The sequence below is a fragment of the Sus scrofa genome, chromosome 1, assembly GCF_054392235.1.
Source record: "Sus scrofa isolate SSC_HxYL_T2T_F1_AM1 chromosome 1, Sscrofa_HxYL_maternal_Yorkshire_Landrace_v2.0, whole genome shotgun sequence".
NCBI lineage: Eukaryota > Metazoa > Chordata > Mammalia > Artiodactyla > Suidae > Sus > Sus scrofa.
Genome location: NC_139383.1, coordinates 144,980,553 through 145,005,096, shown reverse-complemented (window position 1 = coordinate 145,005,096; position 24,544 = coordinate 144,980,553). Strand labels below are relative to the sequence as shown.

Genomic DNA, 24,544 nt, shown 5'->3' with positions numbered 1-24,544 from the left:
TGGCACTGTTTTTTTTTTTTTTTCTCCAAATGCCTATATTTTGAGAAATAATAGCATAAATTCTTACCTCTAAGAGATAAGGCTCCATTTGATCCAGGGTTTTTCCAAGATGCTTATCTGGATCTAAACCTGTCAAGAAAGGTTAATTTTTTTTAGGTAAGTATTAAATTGGATGTTTAAAAACACATTATTCTACCTTTGGCTCATCCTGGCCTAGGAAACCAGTGTGTGTATATTTTAAATTGTTTTGATCCTAAAGCAAAATGTACTTTGCTCCTACTTTCTTTCTTATTTCCCTTGGGTAACTCGTTTCCCTTGTTCCTGAAAAATAAGTTTCATTCCAACTTATTCAATGGCACTTTATCAATTACCAGATGCACTGTTTTGATTCCTTTTTCATTTTTGAGAAATTGTAATTAGGATGGAAAAAAAAAGTGCCATTATGTAACTAAAATCCTTGGTGTTTTAATTATTATGCTTTGTTTTGTTTTATTTTGTTTTCTTGGTCATGCCCTCAGCATATGGAAGTTCCTAGGGCAGGGATCAAATCCAAGCTGCAGCTACAACCTATACCACAGCTGTGGGAACACTGGATCCTTAACCCACCGTGCTGGGCAGAGGCCTAAACCTGCACCTGAGCAGTGACCCAAGCTGCCAGAGAGACAACACTGGACCATTAACCTGCTGTGCCACGCAGGAACTCCATATTATGTGTTTTTATTTTAACCCATGAATAACAAAATTTTCTCACTTACCTCTATCTTATCTAGTTTCAAATGTCTTATTTGGAAAATAAAAGTAGAAAAGAGAAGAATAGACTGCATGCCTATATAATTAATTCACTTAATAACATATGGACATAAACAGTTATATTACCAAGTTAAATAACATTGCATTTCTATGATCACTTGTGTGATAATGCATTTTTTTCCAAGAAATGACAGAAATACTCCAAAAAATCATTATAGTACCAACAGCATGTGTTCAGCTAATAGAATAGTAGAATTTATGCGGGTGATGAAGTACAGGACTTCAGGAACTGAAGCTGTGGACTTCAGGAACTCTCCCCACATTCCAAAACTGACTTGCCAGGAAAAAAATCACATGCCACAAGTCAGCTATGAAATGAATGAATTCATTTTAGATATTTACAACTATAATTATGTATTAGCTTAGGTTCATTTAAATAAACTTATTTATTATTGGTTTAAAACCATTTAGCTTATTAATTATATAGAAGCTGAGTAATAATTTTCTGCTTCTATCAGATGCCTTTTCTGGTAACATGATATTTCTTACAATCACATAAGGAATAATAAAAGGGAAGTCAGGTAAAGATTAAGGATTCTTTTAGTACTAAGTTAATCAAACCCAAAGCAAACAGCTCATACTAGCAGCACTAGGTAGATTATTTGAGTCAGGTCTCTTCACAGCAATATTATTCTCACAGTATATTCACTAAAATCAAAATTTCAGTTGGCTGGGTAAACACAGAGATGAAGCAATCATGGACTTTGTCCAGTTCTTTTATCCCTGTCAACCTGTCCTGTTTACCTGAGTGGTAAACTCTTTTAGTTTTTTTATGTCTGATGATGTTCTATTTTGCTATCACTACCATGTAAGAGTTCAGTTGCAATATATTCCTTCTTTCAGAATCAGTTATTTCTAATGAGATTTATTCTGTCAGTCTAATAGTCTAGTCTGTGCTACACTGTACAATTTTTACTTTATTCAATGACATTCTGTAATTTTAACACAAGGTATCTAAGGGTATGTTTATTTTTATTTATACTGCACAGCACCAGATATGCATTTTCAATTCCAAAACTCATATCTTTCTTACAGTTTAGAAAATTTTCAGCCATTAAATCTATAAATACTGCTTTCTGCCCTTTCTTCTATTTTTCTTCCTGAAACATCAATTACACACATATTGCAATTTCTCAACCTATCGTCCATACTTTTAAATTGCTCTTTCAATTTTTTTTCCTCTGTATCTTTCTGTGTTGTCTTCTGAATAAATTATTTTTTTCTGCTTCATGCATTCTTCAACTTCATTCACTTGGATTTTATTCTGCACATTGAGTATTTTGTTTTCTAAATGACTCTGTCTCACTGCCAAAATTTCTAATTGGTTACTTTTCACATCATACTGTTGCTGTTTCATTTTGAGTTATTAATTTTTCTAATTGATTGTTTTTTCTTTAAAAGATATTTTGTTTTTCTTTAGCTCTTTGAGGTTCTCCTTCATAGGGGGCACCTTCAGTCTCCTTTTCCACAGGATTATGATCTCCTAGTTGCTTTTGTCTGTTTCCTGATACTTTGTGTTATAGCCCCATAGCTTTAGTCCTGTACTGTTTTGTATGTCCATTCATTTCTATTTCACAAAGATCTTTATAATGTTTTCCAGCACAGCTATGTCTTTCATAGTTTTCCTTCACATATTCATCTATTACCGCCACGTTTTATAGTGAAAATTTGGAAAACTCAAAACAAGAATGTAAAAGGCCAGCATGGCAGGAAGCCACTTTTTAGCCTCCCTCCCAATTCCTTGATTCTCCTATGTGATGGTCCCACAACACAAACCACACATACCACCTCAACACTTAGCAGTAGGCTCATCATTAAAATCACTTTAAAAGTCTCTTATGATTGAATCTAAGAATTTAAATTTTGGATTTGGTTGGCTAAAATTTTGTTGAGAATTTTTGTGCCTATATTCATCAAAGATATTGGCCTATAATTTTCTTTTTCTACAACCAGGTGGGATTCATCCCAGGTTCACAAGGATGGTTCAACATACACAAATCAATCAACATTATACACCACATTAACAAAAGAGTCAAAAACCACATGATCATCTCAATAGATGCAGAAAAAGCATTTGACAAAGTCCAACATTCACTCATGATAAAAACTCTTACCAAAGTAGGTATAGAGGGAACATATCTTAACATAATCAAAGACATTTATGACAAACTCGCAGCAAATATAACTCTCAGTGGAGAAAAGCTGAAAGCCTTCCCACTAAAATCTGGAACACGACAAGGATGTCTACTCTAACCACTTTTATTCAACATACTCTTAGAAGTCCTAGCCACAGCAATCAGACAAACAAAAGAAATAAAAGGTATCCAAATTGGAAGAGAAGAGGTAAAACTGTCACTCTATGCAGATGACATGATACTATAAATAGAAAACCCTAAGGAGTCCACACAAAAACTACTCGAACTGATCAACAAATTCAGTAAAGTAGCAGAATACAAGATTAACATTCTGAAATTGGTAGCATTTCTGTATACTAATAATGAGATATTGGAAAAAGAATATAAAAATACAACACCTCTTAAAATCACACCCCCAAAATTAAATACCTGGGAATAAACCTGACCAAGGAGGTGAAAGACTTAGATGCTGAGAACTATAAAACACTAATCAAGGAAAATTAAGAGGATTCAAAGAAATGGAAAGATGTTCCATGATCCTGGGTTGGAAAAATTAAAGTCATAAAAATGGCCATACTACCCAAAGCAATCTACAGATTCAGTGCAATCCCTACTAAACTACCCATGGCATTTTTCACAGAACTAGAACAAACAATCCCAAAATGTATATGGAACCATAAAAGACCCAGAATTGCCAAAGCAATCCTGAGGAACAAAAACCAAGCAGGAGGCATAACTCTCCCAGACTTCAGGCAATATTAAAAGTCATAGTGATCAAGACAGTGTGGTACTAGTACCAAAACAGAACATACAGATCAATGGAACAAAATAGAGAACCCAAAAATAAAACCTAGACATTTACTGTCAATTAATCTTTGACAAAGGAGGCAAGAACATCAAATGGGGAAAAGACAGTCTTTTCAGCAAGTGATGCTGGGAAAACTGGAGAGCCTTATGTAAATCAATGAAACTGGAACATACCCTCACAACATGCACAAAGATAAACTCAAAATGGCTTAAAGACTTAAACAGAAGACAAGATGCCATCAAACTCCTAGAAGAGAACATAGGCAAAACATTCACTGACATCAACCTTACAAATGCTTTCTCAGGTCAGTCTCCCAAGGCAACAGAAAAAAAACAAAACAAAAATAAACAAATGGGACCTAATCAAACTGACAAGCTTTTTGCACAGCAAAGGAAACCATAAAAAAATCCAAAAAGACAACCTATGGAATAGGAGAAAATAGTTTCAGATGATGCAAATGACAAGGGCTAATCCCTAAAATATACAAACAACTTATACAACTCAACAGCAAAAAAGCCAAAAACCATTTGAAAAATGGGCAGAAGATCTGCATAGAGATTTCTCCAAAAAAAGATATACAGATTGCCAATAACTATATGAAAAAATGCTCAGCATCACTGATTATTAGAGAAATGCAAGTCAAAACTACTATGAGGTACCACTTTACACTGGTCAGAATGGCCATCATTAATAAGTCCACAAATAACAAACGCTGGAGAGGGGGTGAAGAAAGGGAAGCCTCCTACACTGCTGGTGGCAATGTAAATTGGTACATCCACTATGGAAAACAGTAGGGAAGTACCTCGGAAAATATATTAACTACCGTATGACCCAGAAATCCCACTCTTGGGCATATATCTGGACAAAATCTCCTTGAAAAAGACACATACACACATATGTTCATTGTAGCACTATTCACAATAGCCAAGACATGGAAACAACCTAAATGTCCATCCATGGATGAATGGATTAAGAAGATGTGGTATATATACACAATGGAATACTACTCATCCATAAAAAAGAACAAAACAATGCCATTTGAAGCAACATGGATGGAACTAGAGATTCCAATACTAAGTGGAATAAGTCAGAAAGAGAAAGCCAAATACCATATGATATCACTTATATCTGCAATCTAATAATATGGCACAAATGAACCTTTCCACGGAAAAGAAACTCATGGACTTGTAGAACAGACTTGGGATTGCCGAGAGAGAGAAGAAAGAAGTGGAATGGACTGGGAATGTAGGGTTAATAAGATGCAAACTATTGCCTTTGGAATGGATAAGAAATGAGATCCTTCTGTATAGCACTGGGAACTATATCTAGTCACTTATGATGAAACATGATGGAGGATAATATGAGAAAAAGAATGTATATATGTATATGTGACTAGGTCACTTTGCTGTACAGTAGAAAATTGACAGAACACTATAAACCAGCTATAATGGAAAAAAAATCATTTAAATAAAAGAAAAAGAAAAAAAAGAATTTATGTTTTGTGTTCTATTAAAAGTGTCTGGGATAAAATAAATGCCTTTTTAAAAAGACCTTTATTTTAAGGTCCACTGAGGTACATGGAATGACTGGCCAAAGCAGACCTGCTACACAGCACAGAGAACTCTACCCAGTATTCTGTGATAATCTATGTGGGAAAAGAATCTGAGAGAGAATGGAAATACGTATTTTTATGACTGGGTCACTGTGTTGTAGAGCAGAAATTATCATAACCTTGTAAATAACTATACTTCAATAAAACTTAAAAAAAAAAGTCATGAAAGGGAAATTAAGAGCATGTGGTTTTTATAGTTAGGCACTGAAAGATCAAACTGATGATATTCTCATCTTTCTTGCAGTCCTTTAATTAATTGCAGAGTCATCAGGCTCCAGTTCTGAACTGTTACAGTAAAAAAAATAGCTGTTATATCTCCTTTCAAAAATGGCTGCATTCCATGACGGTTAAAGTAATTTCTCTTGCCTTTGGGTAAAAGAGTCAATAAAATATGTAAACATAAACCACACTGGGACAACTTTTTCATATGAATCTGTATGCATCACAGAGGTATACTCTAGTATAAATTAGTTAATCATTTCAAGATTTTTGTGTATTCATATAAGTATTTTAAATTTATTTATTTATTTCAGGAATGAGCACTGAAAGTTCTATGAAACTTAAACAGTTAAAATAAACCAAAATTTAAAACTTTATGGAAGATTTTTTTTTTCTTTTTAGAGTCACACCTGCAGCATACAGAAGTTCCCAAGGAGGGGTCCAATAGTAGCTGCAGCTGTTGGCATACGCCACAACTACAGCAATATGGGACCCAAGCTGTGTCTGCAACCTACACAACAGCGCACTGCAACGCCAGATCCTTAACCCACTGAACAGGGCCAGGGACTGAACCAGCATTCTCATGGATCCTAGTCAGGTTCACTACCATTGAACCATGGTGGGAACTCCAAGGAATATTTTTCAATTATTCTTCTGAAAAAACATGATAGCTCTTTTCACCAGGAGATTATTGTAGAACTATAAAATAGCTAACAGAGATACATTTCTTTTTTTCTCATGTAAATGAGAAATGATGTCAATGATGACATAAGTTGCTTGTATCAGTGTTTATAATTCGTTAATGGTTGTGACCCACACACGAAGTCATACAAGTTGGGATTTGTACCAGGCTTTGTGAGGGTAGTAGATGCTATTATGATTCATGGTCTGATAGTAGATATTTCACACAGGGCAGATGAATCAGTAACAATGTTTCATATATACATAATAATATATGATTTTGACAGACTCTTAAAATCAAGGAAATGCCCAGACCAGACCCGAGAAATAAACAATTTTGACATATTGCATTTTTTTTTTTTTTTTGTCTTGCCATTTCTTGGGCCACTCCTGCAGCATATGGAGATTACCAGGCTAGGGGTCGAATCGGAGCTATAGCTGCTAGCCTATTCCAGAGCCACAGCAACTCAGGATCCAAGCCACGTCTGCAACCTACACCACAGTTCACGGCAATGCTGGATCCTTAACCCACTGAGCAAGGCCAGGGATTGAACCTGCAACCTCATGGTTCCTAGTCAGATTCGTTAAGCACTGCGCCATGACAGGAATTCTGACACATTGTAAATTTATAAAAGGTTATGTCTGGTGATTTTGGTAGGCTTATCTGGCACAAATAATGATTTAGGAGTTCTTTTACCTCATCAGATGATACTATTTAAACAGATTATAATTCTTTTTAAGAGTTATAGAAAAAGTATCCAATAGATACTTTTCTAGATTCAATGTAACAGCTGACATATTCTTCTGAATAAATCTTTAAATCAACTACTTTATAAGATAAAGACTTCTGTCAGGCTAACATGTTCCATTGTCCTTGGGAATGACTACTGAAGTCCTTTTCTACTGATGCCTTGCTGGTTATTGTCTGAGTGAAGTCTAGCTTTGGTTCCATTTTTCTGTTCATTAGAAAGTGAAAAGTCATTGGGGACCTCATGATTTTGCCCATAAGATGTGCATTTCAAATTGTTTTTATAAAATATTTTCTTGGGTAAGATCCAGAGATCCCTAGCAATTCAAGCTTCTGTCCTTGAGAAATCAATGGCCTAAAGTCACCCTGATCACTGAGATGTCTTCTAAATTGGTTGAGACTTACATGTGGGATGTTCTTAGTCAGGGATGTAGTAGGAAGATTATTCATCCTACCTTAGAATATATTCAGATATGGAACTTTCCTCAAGAAATTTTTTACTGCCTGAAACACTGATGATTCCATAAATATTAAACTATGCAAATGAAAATTCTTTGTAACTTATTTTTATAAATATAATGATTGAATGTTTAATTTCTTACACATTTTTTCACAAGTTTCTTCATTTAGAAACATCTTAGCATTGTATGTACCATCTTTATGAGATTTACTTTAATTTCTCTAGATGGAACAAGAAAATTATTAAGATAATTTTGGAAAAAGGCTCTGGAGAAACAGATCACTTTATCATTAAAAAAGAAGAATAAAAAACTGTTAGTTTATCTATAATTATAAAGCCCAAAGATATCAGTCTTTATCTCATGTATAAGTTTTGGTATTTTCTAACTAGATGATATGCATGGAGATTTCTGACACAGGATCCTTCATAACTGATAGTGGTAGATCAGGGTCAGATCTGCAACAATAAACTATATTTATCATTGGATTTATGCTGTAAGCAGTTCAAAGAGAAATATTTTAAACAACAAAGTCAACGTTTGAGTTAAAATTTAACACAAAGCTTAGATAACATAAATAACTCCTCAGTTTAATTTACTTGTTTTATCAGCAAGAATCCACTTGTATTTCTAAGCACCACTAAAGAAATATGCTAATATACCAATATATTTGCTCTCAAATGATTCTATTATATAGAATAGAACCATTTTAGAGTATATGAATATATAACAATACTGCAGTAATTTTAAAAACCATCTTATATATTCATTCTATTCTCAATTTTTAAGCAGTAGCCATTTAACCTGCAAATGCAGCCAGTCCAAAGACATAATCTTCTCTTTCTTTAAATAAATCCTAGTATCTAGACCCAATACAATTTCAGAATAATTTGAAAATCTCTCTCCTAATCTTTGTAATGTCATCATTCCCATTTTATTTTATATAAAACTGCATTATGTTAAAATCCTTTGAGGGACTGTGAAAAGCCTATGAAAAAGCCACAATGGTTCATGGGTTTCTTCAATGCAATTCAACTTTATCTAAAAGCGTCAATCTATTCTAGTCTTTGAAAAAGATGTTTCTTTTTTAGATTCATTTGATTTAGGTATCTGCTCTCTACTGAAACCTGGGTCATGAATGGATGTAAACTGTACTTCACCAAAACCCCAACAGTCTGTTCAATTTACCTCCTGAATCAGTCAATTGTGAACTGTGAGCCTCAATGTATCAAGCTCTCTTATAAAAACTTTTTTAATCCTTGAGATGGCTACATTTATTAATGTTGATATAAATATCAATAACAAGAACATCAATATTATTAAAGAAGATTATTACAATCCATAGGACCCAGGATGATGTTATATTTAAAGTACATTTTAACTCAAATACATAGATCAGTTACTAACAAAATTTTCTCCAAAGTGCAGGAAAAATTTACTATAAATCCTGACACCTAACCATTTAATCATGTCTTCTAGACATTCCTTGATGGAAGCTGGGTGAATGAATAAACCCACAACAAGACCTAGGCACTGGATAACTCCATGCAGAATTAAGAAATTAATTAGGAGGAAGAACCATAATTTGCAGAGCTGACATCTATTTTACTTTACTTGCATGTATCAATGGGAAGCAATTACAATTCAATTAAAATATTCAATTTTATTACTTTACTGACTGACCTTGAAGTTAATGCCTGTTTTATTTAATTGCATCATCTATGAATAAATGTTAACCCTACAATGTTATGCCCCATTATTTTCAATGCATTTTTCAACTTCTCAACTGAATTATATCAGTCAATTTATTGTCTACTGTCATGAAAGCAAGTGGAGGTTTATTTCTTCGCGACAGCCCAATATATGATATGAGAGAAACATCACAAAATGTTTGATAATGCTATTTTTAACAAAGTCAAGTAAAATGAATTGTGTTCTCATCTCAACTTTTGTAGCCTAGACTTTTACTATAAAATCAGTAGGTGATATTAGAAAGGTATAATCACTCTGAGAAGCAATTTCTAGTCTGCCTATAATTCTTGATAAATTTCAGTACAGACAGGAATGGAGCATCCTGTGTATCTTCAAAAGTTAAACACACACACATACTCTACTAATCTCTTCTTATTTTTACCAGGCTCACTGGCCATCACGAGTGGACTTCATTTAAAAAGCTCTAATGTTTTGTTGGCAAATATAATTTTTTTTTTTGTCCCAGGATTCCAACTGAGCACATCATTATCTTACAACTGAACATTTCATAAATAAAATAGCTATTATTCATTTCAAAAAGAACAATAAGAAAGATGGATTATATGATATCTAAGGTAAAAATTAGCTTTTGTATCTTGAAATTTGCCTATTTGGGGAAGGATCTTATTTCAATTTCCAGATTTTCCATTTCTATATTTAGATCACTAAAAACTATCTTAGAGGCTATGTTAGGACTCATTTCAACATGTAACTTCTTTCTAAAATCTATGAACTGGTATTCTTCTTCAGTGTGAGTAACATAAAGGACACCCAGACACTTTATGGATTCACTTTTTAGATTCATGGTACCCATGAAATAAGTGATCAATAAATCATATTAAGTATAATTATGCAGTTAATGATAATCAATACTTGCTGATGATAGTCCAAATAATTCTTTCTTCTACCTTTAACAATTCTATAATTTTAATACATAAAAAATGAATAAAAAGTAAAAAGGTATGCAATTCAAACAAATAAATTTTTTAAGGAGTATTTGAAATATTTATTTTAGAAATACCTCTTAATCTTTTCTATTAGTTTTCAACATGATGAGTACTGGAAACTAAAAGAAGCCTGAAATGAGTAGGGATTGTTTTCAGAGTGAAAGCTGAGGTTAAAAAAGTAGACAAAAGCCAATCCCAGAGGACCTTGTTTCATTTTAAAGAGTTTATACTCAAAATGGATTAAAGACCTAGATATAAGACCAGATACCTTAAAACTTTTAGAGGAAAACATAGGTCAAACACTCTCTGACATAAATGACAGCAACATCTTCTCAGATCCACCTCTTAGAGTAATGACAGTAAAAACAAAAATAAACAAATGGGACCTAATTAAACTTAAAGTTTCTGCACAGCAAAGGAAACCCTAAACAAAATGAAAAGACAATGCACAGAATGGGAGAAAATCTTTGCAAATGAAGCAACTGACAAGGGATTAATCTCCAAAATTTATAAACACCTTCTGCAGCTCAATACCAAAAAAACAAACAACCCCATCCAAAAATGGGCAGAAGATCTAAACAGACAATTCTCCAAAGAAGACATATGGATGGCCAAAAAACACATGAAAAGATGATCAACATCACTTATCATTAGAGAAATGCAAATCAAAACCATGATGAGGCACCACCTTACCCCAGCCAGAATGGCCATCATCAAAACGTCTAAAAACAAGAAGTGCTGGAGAGAGTGTGGAGAGAAAGAAACCCTATTACACTATTGGTGAGATTGTAAATTGGTGCAACCACTGTGGAAAGCAGTATGGAGATTCTTCAGAGAACTAAAAACAGAGCTACCATTTGACCCAGCAATCCCACTCCTGGGCATCTATCCAGAGAAAACCATGACTCACAAAGACACATGTATACCAATGTTCATTGCAGCACTGTTTGCAATAGCCAAGACATGGAAACAACCTAAATGTCCATCAACAGAAGAGAGGATAAAGAAGATGTGGTATTATTCAGCCAGTAAAAGGAATTAAAAGGAATGAAATAACGGCATTCTTAGCAACATGGATAGACCTAGAAATTATCATGCTAAGTGAAGTCAGTCAGATAATGAGACACCAACATCAAATGCTATCACTGACATGTGGAATCTGAAAAAAGGACAGCATGAACTTCTTTGCAGAACAGATACTGACTCACAGACTTTGAAAAACTCATGGTTTCCAAATGAGACAGGTTGGGGGTGGGGGATGCGCTGGGGTTGTGGGATGGCAATCCTATAAAATTGGGTTGTGATGATCACTGTACAACTATAAATGTAAAAAATTCATTGAGCTATATACATATATATTGAGCTTTTACACATATATAAAAGAGTTTATACTAGAATGTAAGGTCACAGAGAAGACAGAAATTCTAATCAGAGGAATGACATGATACAGTTTAACCTTTAGAAAGAACACTCTAGCTTTCTTTCTAATTCCCTGGCAGCAAACAAGATCGCAATAAGGCAAATAAAGGGACGGCTGCAAGAATTAGTGAGACAGGATGTAACAGACAAAAGCAATAGGTATGGAAGAGGACAGATTTGAGAGCAACGTATAGTAGGTAGAATATTGAGTTCTTGCTGATGAACTGGGTATGGCGAACACAGGAAAAGAGGAGGCAAGAATGATCTGCAGGTTTCTGATGTGAACAAATGAAAAGATGGTGGCACCAAACACCACTTACTTCAGATATGGAACAGAACATAGGAAAGTTGGGGAGGGAAAATACAAGCAAATTCACTTTCAGACATGTGTTTGAAGTTTCAGGGAATCACCCAAGAAGAGATATTCAACTGGCAATTAGGTATATGGAGTTAAAACCTCATGTGGAAGTCTGGGCTGGAGATACTAATATAGAAATAGAAGACATGAGATGAAATCACTCAAGAAGAATTTGTAAAGTAAGAAGACAAAATACAGGCAAGAGCTTTGAAGAATATCAACATTAATGGACACTATAATCAGATTGAAGAATATCAAACATTAATGGACTCCATAATCAGAGAGCTTTCCAAAATGAAAATCTGATCACCTTCATTTAAAAATCCTTATACTTCTGGGCAAGATGGTTACATGAGCACGGGCATCCAATTCTTCCCTTTTATTCCTGTGATGGTTAATTTTATGTGTCAACCTGAGTGAGCCATAAGGTGCCCAGATGAAACAGTTTCTGGGTGTGTCTGTGAGAATGTTTGTGGATGAGACTGGCAGTTGAACCAGTGGTTTCATTAAACTGTTCCCTCCAATGTGGGTAGGTATCGATCAATCTGTTAGGGCCTGAGTAAAGGTGCAGAGCAAAGAGGAACACACTCCTTTATTCCTGCCTCACTGCTTGAACTGGGAATCTCATCTCAATCTTCTCCTGCTTTCAGACTGGGATAGACATCATTGACTCCCTGGTTCGGAGGCCTTTGAACTGGGACTGAATTATACTACTGGGTTTCCTGGGTTTCCAATTTACAGACAACAGACTGTGGGACTTAGCCTCCATAACAGGTACCTCAGTTCTTCTTAACACACCTTCTTTTCTATCATGGCAGTTCTGTTTCTCTGAGAAACCCTGATTAATACATGCCCCCTCTCCATTCCAAACTCCACTGAATGAAAAGATCACTGACTAAAGTAAGAAGAAAATATCAAGATTGAAAACTAACCAAAACTTTAATTTTGCCTGTGTGAGTGAAATTAGAATCAAATTCAGAAGAAAGTCTGTCCAGAGACTTTTCTAGTGTGAGAATAACTTGCTAGAAAAAGAAGTACAAGGGACCCCAGAGAACTCTGATTATTGTCCACACCTTAGATCCTGCATCATGAGATGCAACACCTCACCTGGTTCCTATGTAAAATTATACTAACTTTGACCTATAAAGATTTCTACACATTTGCCTACATATGTTTGAGACATCAACCTATACAGTAGTTATCTATCTGAAAGAAATTTTGTCAGAGATAAGCCCCACAAACTTTATAACATATTCTTGCTCTGAGCAGTTTTAATATATAAATGTTGGTCCCTAAGCTAAGGTAGGAAAGTCTTACTTTCCAACAATGGCAAATACAGAATGATGTTGGTATTCTTTACACACAAATATTTGCTTGGGTGGTCAAGTTATGAAATAGTCTTACCATTAAATGGACAAACAGAAAAAGACTCAAGGACTTATCTTTCCAGAGGAGTTTTCAGTTAATTGTTACATATTATGATATTTTAGTGTAAGCCGCCTGACACAGACCTAAAGGGTACTACAGAGGGATAATGGCACATGTTAAAGTAAGATCTTATTTATTTGTGAATATTACATTTTGTGTATTTTGAAGAATAAGGAGAATTGGTAGAGATTGGTAGAGGTAGACAAATAGGTTTTAGAATTATAGTATGGTACATATTTCTTAGAAGGCTATATGTATGTATATGTGTATATACATATATATACACACATATACATGTACATACATATACATATATGTATATATATGTGTATACACAAAGTAGCTTGGGATGGATAGAATCTTAATGTATTCAAAAATTCAAAACATATATCCATAGTAGCAACAAACAGTTATATGCATAAGTTATTTTTAGAGCAGCCTGTCCTACCTAGCAAAGGAAAAGTGCTAGTGATGAAATCAGCATTTATTTCCTCTGCTGTTATAATCTGTGACTTCCTTTTTCAGGCTGAGCAAAAGGCACTCTACTCAGAGATGCGTGGCTGTGGGACTTGCAGTATTTGTATTATTTGAAACTTATGGAAAGATTACTCTGCATATACTGAAAATTTGACATTGGAGCCTTTATCTTTTTTCCCCTCAATTTAAAATGGTAGGTATTTATAACACACTTGGGAGATTTAAAAGTTTTAACTTTTGATATTTCAATATCTGCATTTAAAAATTCTGGTCTAAAGTGCTTTGTATAAAAGTAAAAATATATTCCTAACAGCAATTAACTGTACCTGAATGCACATTAAGTAACCTTTTTTAAACAAAATAATTATTTGAACAAAGTTCAGGTGTAAAAAAGTGTTCTGTTAACCACAGAATATGAAAGAATAATGCAAATTGCTTTTAACCTTTACTGTTCACATTTTCTTCTAGGAAGGCTATTGCAATGAATGATGTTAATTATGTCCATTATTATCCAAATGAATGACAGAAAAGCACAATGTGAAGGAGGAATAATTAACATGCCTTATCTTGGCTTATTTGGGCAGATATAAAAGAGGAAACAGATTAATGTAACATATAGGAATTACCACAGGTGAGTATGTATAGGAGTGGAACTCAGCAATAGGGAGGCCTGAACAATTAAAGCTTGTTTTCTAATTAGTATGAGCATCTCTTAATGTTAACCCATTAGGGGTGAAACTACTAAAAGTATATGTTAAAAATGTAAAGAAATAAATGTTTAGTATCTGGAGGCCCAGGTCCACATGAGGACTCACCACCCAGGCAGGGAGAACCTGCAGCTGCTCTGGCAGCAGCCCCAGACACTGACAGGCTCCTGCAGGAGACCGAGGGCCAGAGGAGAATTCAGCAGCCCTGCAGGGAGAGCCTGCACTGACTGCTCCAGCACCCCCTACACTAGGTCCTGCACTGGCTCTCAAAAGAGCTCCAGGCCAATTTCCAAAGCCATCTTCCCCAAGGTCACCTCTGCCCCTGCAAGCGCCCTCCCCATCAGCTCCCCAAAAACCCCATCCACCTGCTCCCCCTCCTGAAATTTACTCTCCTCTCCCTCTTGTGATTTGTCTTTGGATGTTTGCTCATTTCCTGTTCTTCTTCCATATTATTTATGGTATACTTTATGTTTTAAGAATAAAATTAGAAAGTTGGGGAAAAAAAATGCTTAGCAACTGTCTAAGAGGTAAGTGAGGGAGTTTAAAAACTATCCAGGATGCTTGAAAGTCAGAAAGACAGCAGCAATGTGAGATATATACAGTATAACCATTATTTGAAAGGTCAAAAGAGAAAGCTGTGGATAGTTTGAAAGGAAAAAACCTGGAAATAATTCCATTGAATCATTTATGAATAGATTAAAAGTATCTAGAATATTTTTTAACACTTGCCTTTATTTCTGAATTAAATTTCAAATATATTTGTCAGGGAAAAAATAATTTGAAAATTAAAGGATAAAAAGTAAGATGAGGACTAGACAGGCAACATGAGTGGTTGGACTAACTGCTGAATTTCTTTCCATCAATGACTTGCAATGAGGACAAGTAAGAGGATAAGAAACAGCAGAGAAGTTTAATCAGTTTTATTTGGCATTGACCTTTGCTGTACAAGATACTGGGGAAAGGACTATTCCAAGGGCACTTTCTGAGAAAATCAGTGGGGCAGTAGCAGAGAGCAATCTCCTAGGAGGAAATAATATAGCAACTTGAGAAAATCCACTGTAATAAATCACCATGACCAGATGGTGTTCAACTGAGAGTTTCTGAAGGAAATAAAGTGTGAAATGGCTGAGCTACAGATGAGGATATGCAATGTATTCAGAAAACCAGTGACTGTTTCCAAATATTGCAATCTTTCTAATATGGTAGCTTTTCTGTAAGAAAGAAAAACAATCAAATTAAGATTTATAGAATTACAGACCAGTGGCTCTCTTGGTGATAATGGAGAAAGTGATAGAGTCTAATTAAGAATAGCTTCCTTCAACATCAGGATAAGGTTAACCTGCCAAGGTCAAATCACCCACTGAGTCTATAAAGAGAACACTGTTTCTCTCCATCCTATTAAACTTATCTGGAAATGTCAATAAAATACTAGATAGAAGTAAACCAGTAAATGTAATTTATTTGGGAATTACATGACGCTTTTAACAAGGTCACATGAAACTACTGGGGAAAATAAATAAGCACAGTCTTTGGGAGGAGAAGCCACATGAGAAACTTCTGTCATTAACTGTAAAACTTGCTAAGTAATGAAAACAAAGTTTCAGGGACAATTTCTCTTTTTTCCCCTAACAGAGTGTTACCTCTTCCAGACACATACAGATCACCTTCAATTAAAAAAAAAAAATTTCATAATAGACAAGATGAAGAGTAATAGTAGGAAAGGAAAGTGTGCTTCCAAATCAAGAAAAAACAACTAAGAGGGCAATAGGCAATGGCAAAACAACCACATTTTTTACCTAGAAAATGGAATCTGAAAGGCATAAATGTGTTTAAATTTCTCATCACTGTGCCCTGTGCAAGCATCAGATTTTAATGAAAACTAGGAAGCAATAAATTAGACTGATTTTTATATATTCAAATGAAGGCTGTCACCTTCAAAGTGGTCACCTTTGCATATTACATATGCTTAGTCCAGCAGTATATATTTGCCCTTAATCCATTTCCAAAGTTCTCTCTATAGAACTGCCTTTCGAGCCAGTGGCATATTGTTCTGAAGTTAACCAGTGGTGGCAAACCTTCACCCTTGCACAGTGGTGCCAGAAGCCACGAGGGAAGGATGGAATTTTCCCCCAGAAGCAACCTTAACTAGCCCAATTCTACAACTTCAGACAACTTCTGTTGCAGCATGAAGGAGTAGTAGTATTATATAGGAAAGAGGAAGGGCATGCAGCAGAAGCTTGGAAAAAGCCACACAAGGGCCTGTGGCAACCTCCAATGCCACTAATTGAGAGCTCCAAATGTTAGAAAGTTCTGATACCAAACCAAGGCTCATTTGCTATATATATCTTCTACTTCCTCTTAGAATTCTTTTCTGAAGCCACAGAGAGTACCAGTAGCTTTTCAAATACTGTGGATTGCTATAAAAATCCCCATTCTCCTTGGCCCAGTAACCTGCTGCCTTCACTTCAGGCTAAATATATATAGCTCCTTTAAATAGTCCTCCTACGACACCATTTCTTGCCCTTTCAATGTTCTCTGGTCACTCTCTACTCACTGACTTATGGATGTTTCTGTGTCCTATTTTAAGCAATCTTTCCCTTGTTTAAAAAAAAGAAAAAAGAAAAGCAATTTCTGTTCCTTAAAAGAAATACAGAAAACACAAAAAGAGAATTTAAATTTTTCACATTAACACTTTCTGGAGATATCTGCTGCTAATCCATTATCATCTTTATTTTCAGAGTTTTTTCCTAGGAATATCTTTTGCCTAGGCATAAGATCAATTATTTATCCTGCCTTTTTTCTTAGATTACTATAGCTAAAACCTTCTTAAATGAAGGTATTATAACAAAACACAATATTTCACATTAACTGTGTTAATGCAACCCCTCAGATCTCCTTAGCTGCTTTAGCACTTACAATGTACCACTGCCATATATAAGATTTTCCTCTCAAGACCTAGTGTTAAGTGGTATCTCACCTATTCCATGTTTCGAAATTGATTTGAGGGATTAACATTCAGAACTCTTTATTATTTACCTCTATTACATTTTACGTGGTCAGATTTAGTCTCTACTTCCAGCCAATTAATATGAATATTCTATCATTCAAAGTATTGGTGATCTCAAGAATCCCTGTGTCATCTACAAATTTAATTGGCATGCCATTCAAATGCTCATTCAAATAATTGTTTAAAAGAATGAAAGGGCAGGATAAAGAAAGAATGATGTGATACATCAATATGGGTCTTCCTACATATTGACACTGACCTACTATCAATTTCATACTAGCTTTATTTGTTTAACTAAATATGAATTTATTATTAAGTCATTTGTTTTATCTTTAGTGACTGATACATATTCTTAAAAAAACACACTCTGGTGTCCTGATAACAAAGATACCTTTGAAAAACTTTAAGTTAAATTATGTATTAAATATGAACATAATTCAATATTGAAAGGCTTTCTATAATGAAAAAAAATCTATCCTTAAGGTGAATAATATTTGGTGAATGCTATTTTATCATAACTGAATATGGGTATATAGTTTTTATGAGTTAGGAGTGGCAAATTTAGAATAGCAATTAAATGGGGAATGAGATTCCAGGAGACTATTAACAGAAGAGCTAAAACTAGTCTTTGGGAGGAAAAAAAAGAGGAAAAGGTTAATTTGTTAATGGGGATCTGGGTCTTAGAACAATGTTAAACCTTTTTAACTTGTAAAGATTGAATTGAAAAAGAAATTATCAAAATATAATAGTTGCTTGTTCAAATATATGTTGTTTCAGTGAACCTTGAACTTCTTCAGTGAAAGTAAACAGAATGAAGGAGAATAAAAGACGGAAGTAGTCTGACTTTATGCTAATGCTCCTGAATTAGGGACATGGATAGAAGAGCTGCATATCATCAGCTACATTCACTTTTCCCGACAGGAGTCTACAAAGTAGTAATACATTCATTGCTGCTTGGTTTATAAAGTGCATGTAGTTATTTACCTCAAAGATAAATATACAACCTGTGCTTTAACTTTTTTGCTAGTTGCTATGCTAAACAACCTTCATACTTTAAAAAAATGGAATTACTGAAGCACAGCTGAATGGCCCCAGAGCACACAGGCTCCATTATATTTGCATACATCTAATTACTCCTGCCTAAGGCAGATGAGAAATTTATTCTTATAAGAGCTTTCTTTATCTGGTAGCCAAAAAATAAATGAAATAAAATCAGTGATTTTCAATCTAATCACTATCTAAAACTATTTGTAGTATTGGCTCTTTAAGACCTGATAAAGATGGGCTTTGTGAAATAACCACTATAATTATGTTTTTAACGGCTTAATAAAAACATTTTCTCTGAGAAAAATTAGTGTTAGTTATCATCAATATCAATTATGAATTCATCTTTTATCCTTCAAATTAAACATTTGAGTCACTTAAAAGCATGGTTATTCTGAAATTGTGATACTGTTCCAATATCCCCAAACATAAAACTATATCTGATCTGAAATATCTTTAACAAAGCAAATGAAAATGTGAGTTTAACAAGTACAGCATAGGAAGCCAAAAAGCCCCAAGATTTAACCACAGTTTAGACACTGACTTTTCTGAACCTGTCAAAAAAAGAAAAATGTATCTCCTAGCTCCACTGAAAACCACAGGCTCTAATTGTCTTGCTTATATTCCATCTGTTGCATGGAAAACTTCCAGGGATTTTTAGAGGTGGAGATAAGAAAGAGAGGTGTATGGGATTTATTCTGCAGCACAGTTACACAATACCTAAGTTTCTCTTTCGCATAACAAGGAAATGAAACAGAAAATGAAATATACAAGAAAACCAAAGAAATAAGTAAGTTACTTACAAAAGGAGAAAATTCAAATTATCTATAAACTTGTGTTGGCTTTCATATGTTAAGGCAAAAGAAAGACAATCTGAGCTGAAGAAAAAGAAAAAATTTTAAAAACACATACAATTCCTGAAACAGGTACTGAAAACATTATTCTACCTGAATGAATTAAGAAGGAAAAAAATTAAGTGGTCAAGAATACGGAAGTTTTAACAAAAATAGTTGGCGTCAAAAACTAAAACAAAGTCAGTATATAATTGTATCAAAAAAGTTTTCATAAATCAGATTATTATATGCAAAGGTAAAATTTGTTTTTGAGATTGAAACAACATATTTGTGTGTATGTATAACTAATAATAATTAGTAATAATAACAATAATAATATGGGCTCAAACTTCGTGGGGCTTAGGACTTGGGGTGGGAAGATGCTGGGGGGAAACAGAAAATGACTGCTATTGCTATGGATTTCCCTTGGTGGGGGGACAAAAATGTTCTAAAATTTGATTATGATGATGGTTGCACACCTCTGTGAATATACTGAAAAAACATTGAATTGCACACTTTAAATGGGTAAATTGCATGGTGTGTTAATTATATCTCCATAAAAGTGTTAAAAAGTAGTTACACTATTTAATAGTTACATGCTCAGACAAAACAGATAAAGAAATCTTAAAAAATGGGAAGTGAAATTCAGGAAAGCACATATAAAAATTATTTTAAACCGTTCTCAATAATCACATTGATGGTGGTGGTATTAGCACTGTTATTCCAAGACTTTCATACATTGTTAAAATTTTAATATCTATACTTATTAATATGCTGAATGCCAACATGTGCTTCCCAGAGCAGGACAGGTTATTTTTACCACTTACATACAGTACATAGATAGTACCATTTTGGCTCTTTGCACAGGTTCTTATCCCAGGAGCAAGGTGATAAGAAATAGATGTAATCTTTCAAGTAACTGCATCTATTGTAGGTAAGGAGTACTCTCCCCAAATAAATCTGAATATTGGGAAAAAAGAGACAGGCTTTTCCTCTCCCCATCTGAGAGCTTCTTTGGAAAGGTAAAGGGAAAGACTTGGGTCTTCACATTTTGGAACATAAAAAATGTCTCTCTGGGGAGAAATAAAACTAATGTCCACAGCTTTACAACTCAGAGATATCTCCAGGGGTCTGGTCTCATCCCCACCCCTGAAGTGTAAACACAGACCTCCAGAGAAGTAAATTCCTCTGGAGTCCTCTCTGTCTATTCCATCATATATTAAATTCTAATGCTTGTCTTTTAGCCTAGGTTCTAAGTTTCTGTAAAATTTGCTCAGAAAGCCCTAATTGTACAGAAACACAAATACACAGTTTCTCTACAACCCTACATATATAATATGGGACAAAATAAATGAGAAATTGAGATAAACCAAAAGACTAGATTGTCAAGTCAAACAAATCTGAGACCTTATTCAGTCTCAATCTTTAGTGATAATTTAAGAAATAGAAATAAACAGCCCAGTAAATCAAGCAGAGGTCCAGGACCAACAGAACAGCTTTCCATGTCCTTCGCTGTCACACTGGTTATGCTCTAGCACAGGCTAGCAGAAAAGGTCAATTAAGAATTATAGCACCATTCTCCATTTCTTGCCCAACAAAAACAACTTTTCTCATGCACATTCACAGGGTAGTGATCAGAGATTACTGTTCAAATAGGCTGTGGATTTCGTTTGGTTTGAGAATTTAACTATATCCCAGATACCACAGTATAGGATTTAACTGTCACTGGCTTCTACATGTCATTGTACAACATGCTCTCTTCAGGTCAGCGTGGTATTGTTCCTTTACCTGTCCAATCTCAACCATGTACCATGGGAAAGATGAATCCCCTTTATATTTGCGGTACCTGGGCCAATAGAAAACAATTACAGAGGGCATACTGTCTAGTAACAGCCTACCATAATCTAGGCTAAAGACAGCCTTCCCATAAATTGGCATCCTTCGCTTGGCTTCAGATACCCCTGGTCATTGATATTTAAAAATAGCAACTTTCATATTGATTAGAATATTCAGTAGTCTTTCCTGGGTAAGTATTCAGGCCCTCTTCATACACTGTTGACTGATACAATGTTCCATGAAAGTAAATATTCTATTAGTCCAGTCATTTAAAGCTTTGTTTTCCCTCCAGGGCTAGTTCTAGATGCAGCCAGTCTCCTGGAAAAGTGCTCCCTCTAGTGTTTATATTTGGACTAGCAAGTCCTTTTCATCATGATGAGCTTTCAGGAACATTATGTTATTTTGGCCTGATGTACCAGGACCAAAAATCCTTATAGAACATCTGGCACAGCATAGACAATAGTAATGAAGCCACAACATGTGCTATTACCATGGTACATAAGTGACATTTGCACAATTTAGGAAAATGGTTTGCACAGCACACAAAACATTAATATAAGTCCCATGAGATTACCAAGTGGTATATTATACCAAATATTTGGTTCTGCCTGGGTGTCATAGGTTTTTCATAAATGTACTCTGCATACCTCCAGAGAGGAGTTATCAGTAACATCAACTCATTATATCTCTACCAAATCCATCTCCCTCAAGGTGTGATGTTCCAGTTTCCTTAAATGAAGTCTATTACATTCATATATTTGGTATTTGAAGGATTAGATCAAGCTATGGAAGGCAGTAAAAATTTGCTTTCCATTACACCTAGGTAAATGTCTTAGCAATATATTGTTTTGCTTTATGCTCAGAAAGAGCGCAAAAGCTCTACTTTTCTGAATCCTACACCTACATAATTCATTACCAATGGTCAATTTATTAATAAATAATAAACCAATAACTGAGTGGTAACTGCAGTAAACCACCCCTACACTGAATCATCAGTTGGAACTCTGTCATTTTGTTGCTTCAAATTATCCAGCTAAACTCTTCAGGAAGAGCTCATATATCAGCAACTTCCCTGCTCTGCAGAAAAGACATCCAGAGTTTTCTCTCAACATTAGGTTTTGTTTTGTTTTGTTTTGTTTTCTAAAACATTACCCTTTATTTGGAATTTTTTACTTTAAAACACATGTTTAACTCAATAATTACCATCATCAGTTAAATAGTCAGCATCAGATCTGAGAGGGATGCCTAAGAGTGTTATCCTCCAGCTCAGAGACTCTGGCATGGAGGTCACATGATTGTGCCCCTCCTATAGAATGGGAGTACTTTTCCATCTCCTCTGATTCCCTCCATTTCCATTTATTACCTGTTTTGACCTATCCCCATTCCCCTATGACTGGCCTTTCTGGCTCAGTAGATGTATTATAAACCCACAGGGGCAGTAAAAATAGCAGCCTTGTTAACACTTCTCCGACTCACTCCCAGGCTATTACAAGATTTGACAGATAAAGAATCACAGCCCCGTGTTTACAGATAGGCTAGATATGCCGCATGCACACACACACACACACACACACATATATATTTTGTCTTTTTAGGGCCACACCCACAGCATATGGAGGTTCCTATGCTAGGGGTCCAAATGGAGCTGCAGCTGCTGGCCTACACCACAGGTACAGCAATGTGGGATCTGAGCTGCGTCTGCAACCTACACCATAGCTTATGGCAACGCCAGATCCTTAACCCACTGAGCAGGGCCAGTGATTGAACTCGCATCCTCATGGATGCCAGTCGGGTTTGTTAACCGCTGAGCCACGATGGGAACTCCAAGGCTTTAATTTACCTACATAGGTGAAGCTCTGACAGACCTCCAAGAGTCTGTAAGAATATGCATTGTCAAATTTAGTGAGACTAATACTGTGTTTGTGCATTGATAACACTTTCTTTCAGTACACATAACTTTAAACTCAGAACTGGGACCAACAGATCAGGCAAAACAGAAGAAAAATTTTGTGAAATAAGAAAAATATATTAAAAATGCAGAGTTCTGTACTTGCATTGCCCCCCATTGCCTCATTCCTACCTCCCAATCCTAGAAAACTTGCCAGTAGAGTCTTGGCATTGCTTCCTTTTGTAGCCTTTGTTAGCATTTGTAAAATAATTCAATGAATTAAGTTAGCCATTAAATCTTTTTTTTCTTATCAACCATTTAAACTAACTAGTGCATCAACTCTCCATTCCAATTTTCAACGACATTGCTGCTGTTAGGGTGTTAACAAATGTAGTAGGTCCATGAGATATTTCTTGTCCATTTCTGAGTATTTACAGCAGTGAAATGTATGCAATGGTCAGAATATTCTGGTTGCTCCCATCTCTAGCTGTATTTCCCAGTGTTGCTTCCTTAACAAGTTAAATAAAGCTGAGCATAAAAGAGGCAACCTAGTCAACACTCAGTTGTAGTCTCTTGGGGTCTCTGGTAAAGGTTCAATATAATCTACTTGCCAGCTAATATGCCCGTCCCTTGTATTTGGAAATGTTATTCACTGTCATGATTATTTTTATTTTAAAACTTAGTTTTATAATAAAATTTACCAATTTTAAGTTTCAATACACATTTACTGGCATGTAACCATCACCACTCCAAGTGTTGGAGAGCCATGGAGAAAGAGCGAGGGAGAAAAGGAGGGCCTTTTGGCTTTGGGAGAGTCTTCAAGGCACAACTAATGGGAGGGCATCCAGCCCTGCAACAAAACCTCCTCAGGGCCACCCCATCCCCAGTCCTCCCAGAAAGGCTGACCCTTTCAGTTTGCTCCTTAAACAGTATTAACCCTGAAGTGCTCATGGGCATTGTTGTCTCTGTTGCCCCACCTTCCCTCGAAATAGGTCCAGAGTTGGCAGTGGACAGGTGAAATCCTAGCTTCAACACACTTCTGGCTCTACCCCCCACCCCTGAGGGAAGGGGTCCATCAGAAAGCAGCTTATCCCATGATACACAATCTCTTCTTGTCCACACAAGGACTCTTAAGTAGAAATTAGCCTTTCCCTTTTTATAGAATATTAAAAGTGATAATACCACCTATGGAAAAAAATGGGAAAAAATGATATAGAACATTTCCACCACTCTAAAAAGTTCATGAGAGACTTGTAGGCTACCCCTTTTCCTGCTTTGCAGTCAGTTTTTCTCCCACTCTCACCATCTGTCAACTAGTTATTTACTGTGTCTGTATACTTTTCTACTTTTAAAATGTCATATAAATGGAATTATATA

General features: G+C 35.2%; 1 protein-coding gene across 4 annotated transcripts in view; it reads right to left on the bottom strand.

The window, feature by feature from the left end:
- Positions 1-24,544, bottom strand: part of DPH6 (diphthamine biosynthesis 6) — a 172,882-nt gene that overhangs the window by 47,082 nt on the left and 101,256 nt on the right. For all 4 annotated transcript variants that reach the window (XR_014814563.1, XR_014814567.1, XM_021098213.2 and 1 more), the window contains one exon: positions 68-129. Coding sequence is in view for 2 of the 4 variants with exons in the window: in XM_021098213.2 (XP_020953872.1) it covers positions 68-129 (62 nt within the window). In the remaining 2 variants the exon portion in view is untranslated. The remainder of the gene's footprint in view (positions 1-67; positions 130-24,544) is intronic.